The 10,580-nt window shown below is 40.1% G+C and overlaps 1 protein-coding gene across 1 annotated transcript; it reads right to left on the reverse strand.

Annotated features, from left to right (window-relative positions):
• Window positions 1–2,441: 2,441 nt before the first annotated feature.
• Window positions 2,442–3,405, reverse strand: LOC106089184 (uncharacterized). The gene is made up of 2 exons (XM_013254972.1): window positions 3,319–3,405; window positions 2,442–2,836 (listed from the first exon to the last, which is right to left on the reverse strand). Exons 1-2 carry the CDS (start codon window positions 3,341–3,343, stop codon window positions 2,586–2,588), a joined length of 276 nt encoding a protein of 91 aa, XP_013110426.1. The 5' UTR covers window positions 3,344–3,405; the 3' UTR covers window positions 2,442–2,585.
• Between the last annotated feature and the right edge of the window lie 7,175 nt (window positions 3,406–10,580).

The raw sequence follows: 10,580 nt of genomic DNA on the forward strand, positions 1-10,580 counted from the left end.
CCTAAGTTACATTGCTTCTGGGGTTAGCGGGGTCCATAGCACACGCTTGTCTGCGAGTACCACTGCTTGCGACGGGAAATTGGGCCGCACTTGGGGTATTCGATCAGGTAGGTATAAAGCGAGCGGCTGCTGCGTTAATGATGTCTCGGAATTTCCTGTTGGCCACAAGCACATCAGAGGGGGGTGGCAGTTCACTGAAGCGGCGATTAGTATACTCTCTGAAGTCAGTCCAATCGGCCTTCTTATAATTGATAAACGTCCAGCGCTCAGAGGTTATGAAGTCAGGTGGTCGGTCGATGGTGAGAATTATGGGGAGTTGGTCTGACCCCAAAAAAATGACGGCTTGCCAGGATACGTCACTCAGGAAAAGTTATCCTAGTGGGGGCATCCTCATTCACCGTGCAAAACGTGGAGCTTTCAATCTGCTCTGCCAAAGCTATGCCACGCTGGTCGTTTCCTAGGGGGGAATGCCATGATGTGTGATGCGCATTAAAGTCCCCTAGAACCAGACGATTATGGGCAGATACCAACCTACTTATGTTGGGGGTTTAAGCCTGGCCATTAATCGGGACACAGCTACCAACCGGCGGTATGTACACGTTGTACATACCTCGGCAGTACCAACCCTGACTGCTATCCTCATGCATTCCATGTAGGGGTCACTAGCGCCATGCGCAGGCGAGATAGGTCTATATTGCACGGAATGGTGTATTACGAAGGCCAATCCCCCACCTCCATTCCTTAAGTGATCCTTACGTAGCACATTATAACCGTGACAACTGTGCAAGCTGCAGGTGTTGGTCAGCTTTGTCTCCTGGATCGCTGCGACCAATATGCTCTTCCGACTCATAAAGTCCACAATCTCATCGATCTTGCCACGAAGTCCGTTGCAGTTTAACTGCAAAAACGATACACTTCCCGGCACTGGCCTGGCAATATCTGGGCTGGGATGCTGCCGTTGCGTAAACTGCCGTACGGGAGAGGTCGGGGGTCACATAGTCCGACGACGACAACGTTTGTGACCCACTGCTGGCTATGTTCGCACAGCACCTTGCGACATAGCCAGTAGTGAAGTGAGGCCAGAGCAAGATCGGAAATGAACCCACTCCATGCACCGGTTACACCTCACCGACACCGACCGATGATGAAGGCGGTTCTGGCAAACCGAACAGAACCAGGGTCCGGGGTTCTTTTCAATCCCGGCACGGACCACAAAATATAGAAAGAAAAAGAAAACCTTGGACTTTTAATTTGTTTTAAAATTTTTGGAAATTTCGAACATTTTGACAAGTGAAAAAAATTTTTTTTTTTAGACCAAATTGTCGATGTTTTCTTCTAAATCTCAATTTAGCGCACACTGACGTGATTTTTTAACCCAAAAACTAATGATACAAATAAAAAAAACAACCCAAAAGTGGTTATTCAACAGATGTGTTTTTATTTTAAAATGTATTTTCAGTATAAGGAGTAATGCACATTGCATTCACCACAAAATTTTTAGTGAAATGGTTTCACAGAATCTATCATACGGGTCACCTCATTTCACATTAGCCTACGGAACGAATCCAATGTCATAACCGAATAAGTCATATTGGATCCCTTGTCATCTTTCTAAATTACGGTCCAGATTGGATCATTTACATTTATAGCTGCTTTATAGACCCATTTCCCAATTTTAGATCTTGCGCCCATCAAAGGGGCCTATTTTATCCGATTTCGCTGGAATTTGAAGCAATATGTTATATTAAATCCCTTGTCATCTTTCCCAATTACGGTCCAGATTGGACCGTATTTGCATTTAGTTGTCTTATAAACCGATCCGCCGATTTAAGGTCTTAAATAAAAAACGAATTTTTAGGCTTTTCTGCACCTGAATCAAAAATGATTCGAAAGAGTTTCTGAAAAAGTTTCTAAGATATATTTTTTTGCTCAATTCATGGAAAGCATTTTATTGGGTTGCCCAAAAAGTAATTGCGGATTTTTCATATAGTCGGCGTTGACAAATTTTTTCACAGCTTGTGACTCTGTAATTGCATTCTTTCTTCTGCCAGTTATCAGCTGTTACTTTTAGCTTGCTTTAGAAAAAAAGTGTAAAAAAGTATATTTGATTAAAGTTCATTCTAAGTTTTAATAAAAATACATTTACTTTCTTTTAAAAAATCCGCAATTACTTTTTGGGCAACCCAATAGTTTTTGTATTTTCAATTAGAACCTAAAAATCATTGCTTCTGGATGGCGGTTCTAATTATTTTTTAGCTACTTTGGAAACGGAGTCGTGGGATAGTATAAAAAATGCTATTTGAGAACAGGTCAATTTTCTTTTTCAGAAAATTTGCAATTTTCCCCCTATTTTTGGAATGAATGTCAGGAAGAAATTTAAATTTTCTGAAAACGCTCGATGCATCTGGAATTCCTATCAGACTATTTCAATGGCAACATAATTTTCTAGTGATAGTTCCTATTATGTTTATTTTTTTTTATTAGGCATTTCTTTATTTTGCCAAGTTATCGGGAGTAGAATATTTTCAATGTACTCTTAAAAAATGCCATTAAGATATCCTTTCAATTTTGTATAGATGTGACATCTAGACAATATCTTCCCATTCCCAATCGTCCCACTGTACACACGACTTGACGCTATCCAAGAAAGCCGTTTGATCGGGACATCTTTGCATGACCGCTGGTTCATACAACTCGACACATATCCAATAGGCTGTGGAATCGAATAAATTGCGGAAGAATGTGGTGTTCATTTTTTCAAGGCTATCACATTCAGGCTTGCCATCATCGACAATAGTTGCTGTCTGGATATATGCCGCCAGAGATAATAGGGCAACTGAAGAAAAAAACAAAAGCTAAAGTTATTCCTTTAAATATAGGTGTTTCCGATAAGAGGTGTCATTTCGGTATTCAAAGAAATACGAAAATTGAAAAAAAATTTGAGGCTTGAAATGAGTGGAAGCCGTTAATGAAAAATAACACCAGCCAAAAGCCTAACACGACCACGCTTACAGGGCCCTACCGTTTGATTCAAAATAACACCTCTTGTTGGAAAACTCTGTATTTATGTAATGTTGTTTCAAAAAGAGGTGTTATTTTGAAATGCCATTTTTTTGATAAATGATCGGATGTTTATTTGATAATAAAGAGTACGGTATGAAAAAGAACATTAGCCAAATGGCCACTAATTCAATTAACACTTCTTGTTGGTAAATCCTTTATACAAATTTTCCAACAAGAGGTGTTATTTTGAATCACCCGATATAATCCTGTAAGCGTGGTGGTTTACGTGGATTACGAACAGTGGCATTAACTTACTAGTTGCCAAAAATATTTTTTTCATTTTTTCTAGAATGTTGATTGTTGTGTGCAATGTTCTACTGTTGCTACTGACATCTGCTGATACTTTTCACTCCGATTTTATATGCATCTGCATATCGTGCATCTTCAATAGCGGCTCATTATGATAATGACTATAAATGTATGAATATTTCAAGTGTTTGTTGTTAGCTGTGATAAGGTGAGTATTTTTTTTTAATTTAATTAATAATTATATTATGTCTCCAATTCATGTTGAAGGTTGATATATTACACTAGGTGGAATTTGTTGCTTTAACAAGAGAAACTTTGCAAATAAGAGGAAATAGTTGAATTCCATGTGGAATTGAATTAAAAACAACAAACCAAAGAAGGGGTTAATAAAAGTTGTTAACTAACTGGGACAGCATGCTATGATCGAGTAGTAGAGCAAAGTAAGGTAACACAAAAATGGCTTTTTCTTCGCTTTATTGGATGACAGATTATTCTATAATTCCATGGCAAAGCGTTTTGAGACTTATACAGCCCAATTCTGAAAACTCCCTGGGAATAAATTTCTCCCTCGAATAAAATCCTTCTATTCTGATTGAATGGGGAGAGAAAAAATATGTTTTATTTTGGCTTAACATTTGGAAAAAATAACATAATATGGAAAAATAAGCAAAAATAAGTTATAACGGTTGCTAAAAAAGTTTACAAACATGTTTAGTGTTGCTTTTGTAATGTTTGTTTTAATTTTTGTATTTTAATAGTGCACAATTATGGCCTACAGCTTGTCACCATATATCTGTGTTGTGGTAACAACTTTCCGTCTTCATCCAAACAATCGTTGGCTAAATTAGACGCTTCCAGAGTGTTCTGGTGGACAAATAAATAAATTAATTGTGTCGTGTTGTCCCTGGCTGTATGCGGGACACACATCCTGCATGTTGGCGTTTTCCCTTGCCAAAAGGAGTTAAGGAGGCTGAATAGTAATATTCATGTTTGCTTCTCCTTCGTTGTCATAAATGCTGTGGTGATCTATCTGATGCGCCGCTTTATCTAAAGGCCTACTTTTAGATAAAGCGGCGCTTGAAGATCTAATCGACATTTCTGGGCGGCGGCCGCTTTTCTTGGTGGTTGGGACGGCTGCTGGACATAATGCTGCCGAAAAGCGACTTATGGATTTATTCTGACTTCTGTGGGGTAAATGCTGCCAAATGTGGAGCCAAGTATTTTGAATAATTGCCCATAAACATTCCATTAAGAAACAAGCAGAAGACTTCTTGCACTTCAATCAGTGCCGTCCGATTCTTTAAGCTCAACGATAAGGGACCTTCTTTTAGTATCCGACTCGGAAACAAGTGCCAATAAAATTGAAAAACTGAAGAAAATTGCCTATGGTGTACCCACCATATATATTTAAACCGCGAGAACCTAACAAAATTTTTACTTGATTTTGATGAAAAAGTGAAAAATAATTTCCATATATTTTAAATTGTTCATAAGTAATAAGAGGTACCATTTTTTATAAAAACTAAATTTACAATTTTTTATCCTAACTCCCTTTTATTTGTAAGGGGGAATTTTTCCCTAGTTTTATCGCCTCATTCTCCCTTTTATATCGATTCAGAATAGCTACTGTTTTTTCCCTGAGAGAGAGATTTCCCTTTTTCCAAGTTTGTTTAGAACCAAGGCGGATTTAAAAAGGTGGCTTCACGCGAACAGCTGTTAACAATGGCCAGGTTTGACGGTATAAAGATGTCAACCACAAAGCATATGGTGCAATCCGCCATTTTGTCATCAAGATGATCGACGTTTTGCCAACACACACAAAGAAATTTGTGCGCGTGTGTGTCTACATCTGTGTACATGAGCAGAGAATATGCGAGAAAGGAGATGACAAAACAGAGAATCCAAACAAAAATCTGTCATCTTTAACCGTCAAATCTGCCCGGCTGTTAACAGATGTTCGCGTGAGACCGCCTTATTAAATCCGCCTTGCATATATTGTTGTTTTTTTTTTTAAAGAAGTGGCACAAATAGATGGAAAAGTGGCGCAAAAATGTTAAAAGTATGGCATTTAGTATCAAAATAAAAAAAGTGTCAAATTTGATGCTAAAGTGGTACAACGGTAACCCTGCTCTAGATGCTCAAAACGTGGACCGATATCGCCCATTTACGATCCCAACCGACATAACCTTCACTAACACTGATATGTATTTGTGCAAAATTTTATCCGAGAGCTGTGTGTCAATAAGGAGTACGTTGGGCGAGTTCAGGGGACTGTTTCTTGAGATAGTGGAGCTGTCGCTCTCTCGGGAGGCTAAATACCTGGGCGTTGATCTCGACCATAAATTAAACTTGAGATGGAACGTTAAGGAGAGTGTCAATTCTTAAGGAAGGAAGATGCTGCCATGAGATTGAGTGGGTCTGGCTGGGCTGTTAAAAAAATTAAGCACAGTGGGATTGGAAAAAATTAGTGCAAATTAGACTGCCAATTGTGAAAGGATACAGGTATCTTCCACACAGTGTCCGTAGTCGCCACATGACCAAACAGAAAGCTCCCTTTGCCTAACATCAGTGGTCGCAGCATTTTGTCTATCCACAATATCCAGAAGCGTTAGGTGTATTATTAAATTCAGTTCACCAGACCGTCCACTGCCTGTCACATAGCTGAATATACTACATTGCCACAGCATAACTTACCACAGACCGGATAATTGCTTTGTACGTGGTTAGTCCAAGGTTTCTTTGTCAGCACACCAAGTGCTGCTGACAAGTGACCTGAGAACGTTGTTTCTACTTTTATGTATGGTGATGGCATGTAAAGCAGTTGTAGTCCTATGCAGCCTCCGAAAAGCATGCTGATGCTCGGCGAATGGAAATTGTCCAACGGGAGGAGTAGTCCCTCATGCATCTTGGCTACTGATGAGAGAAGGGAGTTCGGTCTGTTCAACTCCCCCTTGCTCTTGTCCTTTCCAGGTTTCAGTAGCGGGATCACACTGATCATTATCCAAGGTACTCGACTCGAGGCAGATCTAGATTCTTCAGCATCAGTATAGAGATTCCGTCTGGGACCAGCGCCTTATACGACTTGGCGCCATGTATGACTTTCAAAGCGTCGTGCACGGTAAGTTGCAATGGCTGTCCAGCGGCACGAATACGACGAATGGCTCCCCTTCTAGCCTTGTCGCTCTCAGGTAAATAAGTTGACATTTATCTAACGAAAATACCTCACAAGTATCTCCAGCATTTTTTATTTTAAAACAATTGTTTTTCTAGCTAGCAAATTAAAGACCAATCAAAACAATCAGCTTTTGTTCTGCAATTTTCACGCCTGCAAAAGAGAGTAAAATGGCTCTTACTCTCCTGCCTTGATCCCAAAATAACCAACCGACTCACTTTCATACCGAGCGTTACTCGAAATATTAAAATTATGAGAACAGATGCAGTTTTTAATTTTCGCCATTAAACAAGGAAAAATGCATAACCACAAATTATTGGATTTGAATTGCTATGTACACAAAAGTACTTGACATATTGAAAGCAAAATTTACATTTGCAGTTATTGGAATGTTCTCTAGCAAGGTGGATTTGAAAAGGTGGTCTCAACCCAAGCCAGGTTTGACGGTATTAAGATGTCAGATTTTTGTTTGCATTCTCCTTGTTGTTATCTTCTTTCTCGCATTTTCTCTGTACACACACGCACACAAATTTCTTTATGTGTGTTGGCACCATTGGCGGATTGCACCATATGATTTGTGGTTGTTGTACAAATGAGACCACCTTTAATTGTTTCGGAATGGTTCTCTAACAAATTGCATCCAAAAATTTGCATTCCGAATATGATGACTTTTGCCATTTTTGGCCACGGCCGTGACACCTGGCATGTGGCACCTGGCTCATTAGAGAATTCGTCTACGCGGAATGATGATATCGGGGGCGAGGAGGAGTGCTCCGCGAACAGCAATGAATGAGACACTTGATCTGAGATTTTTGCATTTATACGACGCATTGGCGACGCCGGGCAGATCTTTCTTCAATGGCGTGCTGGAGGTTTTTTTTCCGAAGAGGGAGCTTTGTACTGAGGGCGTTCCTCCCTTCTCGTGTCCCTCTCTTTACGCTGATGTGTCGAAGATGGATGGGAGTACCCGGGCAGGGGGTTTTGTAGAATTCCTAGGAATTAGGAAGTCATCTGAACTTCTGTACGGGTGCAGCGCCTTTCTGACTGAGATTTTTGAGATCTTCGGGGGCTTGGATATGATCCTGAGTCGGAAGCGGCGGCCCCATCAGACTGTTACGATTTATGTGGACAGTCAGCCAGCGCTTAAGACCCTGGCTGGGGGTTATGTGATGTCGAGGCATGTCTGGAGATGCAAGGAGCGTTTCGGACGTCTTTGTGCTGGCTGCTTGTGATGGTAGAAGTCTGCGACAATTGCGCAGACTTGGCATGGGCTGGATCTGCGGAATGAAGGGTGGCAACCGCCCTGTAGCCGAGGTTCTCAGGAAAGAGGACGTCGATTGTCCTTGAGCTGGGGAAGCATAACCTTGGATTGTTGGTGGGAGTCCTTAGCGGCCACTACGATTTCAGGTCGTTGATATCACGAAGGGCTCGGAACGGGGAGGATTTCTGCAGTGTCTGTGGAGGGAAGTAAGTGTTGGAGACGCTAGAGCATCTGGTGTGCCAGGGAGAAAGCGTAGAATTATGGGTGAACACCTCTTCTCTTCAGTAAGCTCTATGCAGCCTTTGGAACTCCGAGTTATTCAGGACTTCTGTAAGGGTCTGGGGTAGCTTACGGGGCGGCTCTTTATTCGGTGAGATTACTTCGGTCTCTGTGCCGGCTTTTTATTTATCACTCTCTCTCTCTCTCTCTCTTTGCGTGTTTATGTGCCGAATTTATCCCTCCCGTACTTTCAACCAGAAGTCTCCGAGTGAAGGGGCTAGCAACCGCAGTTGCGTGCTGTTTACCCTAATCTATAGATTAAGAGACAACTCATATGAATAACAATGTGGTTGTAAAGATCTTACAGCTATGTTTTCCCTTATAAATTATACTAATAAATGAATGATTATAACTAGAATGGCTACCCCGCCATATGTGTATCATAGAAATAAGATAAGAAATTAAAATCCTTTAACCATGAATAATAACAAAAAACTGTTTAAGTATAAAAACTGGAATTTTCAAAAGTATCATCGACAATTTTTAAATTTAGACTAATATGACTATTATCTCATTGAGTTTACAGGGTAGCTGTAACGAAGTGTAAACAATTCAAACAACCACATTTTGTGAAAATATTTTTTTATTGATTCATATGACAAAAATGTGTGAAAGTATTCCATACTAATATAAATGAGATTGGAAGGAGACTTATTCCTCTGTAGTTGATATAAGTATACGGTTTTTTTTTGTTTTTTCATCATATGCTGCGAGTATGCGATTTTCCAGTCAGATTGTCAAACCAACTGATACATACATACGTCTTATCAGCATGTAGTCCTCCGGTTAAGAACGAAATTTGCTGCGTATTATACTAATGGTCACACCATAAGATCATAGGAAGAGGCTTTTTAAAGCCATCGGGCAGTGCCTTACGTTATTTAGCAATAGTATCGGCACAATAAAGTATGCAAAATCGTTATCCACGACAAATTCTACTAGGTTGCACAGAATACCAAAGACAAGCTAACTTTTCTCTTGGTCCAATACAAACCGATGGAGGCCACCGTAGCGCAGAGGTTAGCATGTCCGCCTATGACGTTGTACGCCTGGGTTCGAATCCTGGCGAAACCATCAGAAAAAATTTTTCAACGGTGGTTTTCCCCTCCTAATGCTGGCAACATTTGTGAGGTACTATGCCATGTAAAACTTCTCTCGAAAGAGGTGTCGCACTGCGGCACGCCGTTCGGACTCGGCTATAAGAAGGAGGCCTCTTATCATTGAACTTAAAACTTGAATCGGACTGCATTCATTGATATGTGAGAAGTTTGGCCCTGTTTCTTAGTGTAATGTTCATGGGCAAAATTTGCATTTTGCAATACAAACCGATATTCCGAGTTTGTCGTAAAAAATCGGAATCCAGAATTAAATTTAAGTCTGAACGATGAGCTTCAAATCAAAAAAAAAAAAAAAAAAAAAAAATAGATTGCGATTTAGGCAACCGCAAAAATCGATCTAACTTAATATATATACATTGAAGGTTGGTGAACGTAATGTCCAAAATATCGCATAAAATTAGTGCATCCTGTTGCTCTAGAAGTTAACCAAACAAAAATGTAAGCTTTAAATAACTATCGTTTAGGAATCATGTTCTACAGGTCCTCAAGAGGGTCGAATCTGATATCGATATATACTTACTTTCTTACTTTAATTGGCTCTGACAGAACATTCGTTCCACTAGCTGAACGTAGAATAGCGTTCCAAGCCCCTCGATCTAATGCGCTCATTCTAAAATCTCTGACACCAAGTTTCGGGGTGTCTACCACCTCTTGATCTTTCCATTGGGCTTTTGGTCTTCCCAGTTTGCGTGTACCACCGTGTTTGCCTTCAAAAGACTTCTTTGCTGGAGCTTCTTCATCCATTCGGACAACATGACCTAGCCAACGCAGCCTTTATATCTTGATGCATGTAACTACGCTATCGTCGTCATACAGCTCGTGGTTCATACGTATTCATACATATTCTCCATTAATGCAAACTGGTCCATATATTTTACGAAGAATCTTTCTCATGCTTCAGAACCATATAACAGCACGGGTAGTATCAGTGTCTTGTATAGCGTAATCTTCGTCTGTCGAGAGGTGGCCTTGTTTCTAAACTGTTTACTTAGTCCAAAGTAGCATCTGTTTGCCAGTATTATTCTTTGCTTTATCTCAAAAATGTGTCATTCGTTTCGGCGAACTGCTTGCTCCAAGATCCGACATTCGCCTCCAGTCGGCTCTAACGTGGGCACAGACGCTGATGTTGGCCATTGGTTATTTGAAGGCGCCAAAAATTAGTCGCCCTGTCATCTCGAGTATCTTTGGCACTCAGTGGGCCCACTGAGACTCTTCTCTCGAAAATCGAAATATATAGCTTTATATTTTATAAGGATCGATATGTATATTAATTCACTTCTCAATTTGGATCCTAATTTTATAATTCTAATAAACTATGAAAAATTCTTATTTTCATTCGCTTTGTTGATCAGAGTCTGCCTTCATGTTTATAAATACACCTAAACCGCAAAGAGATAAACGGTTCTGTTTATAACTCAATTTTACCCAACAGAACTGT

Source organism: Stomoxys calcitrans, chromosome 2 (genome assembly GCF_963082655.1).
Source record: "Stomoxys calcitrans chromosome 2, idStoCalc2.1, whole genome shotgun sequence".
In the NCBI taxonomy this organism is placed as follows: Eukaryota; Metazoa; Arthropoda; class Insecta; order Diptera; family Muscidae; genus Stomoxys; species Stomoxys calcitrans.

What these genes read in the sequence shown, in the direction of transcription:
- LOC106089184 (XM_013254972.1), bottom strand. Translation starts at nt 3,343, where the DNA reads ATGAAAAAAATATTTTTGGCAACTA. An exon ending in AAAAATATTTTTGGCAACTA is followed by an intron (nt 2,837 to 3,318) that starts GTAAGTTAATGC and finishes TTTTTTCTTCAG; the next exon opens with TTGCCCTATTATCTCTGGCG.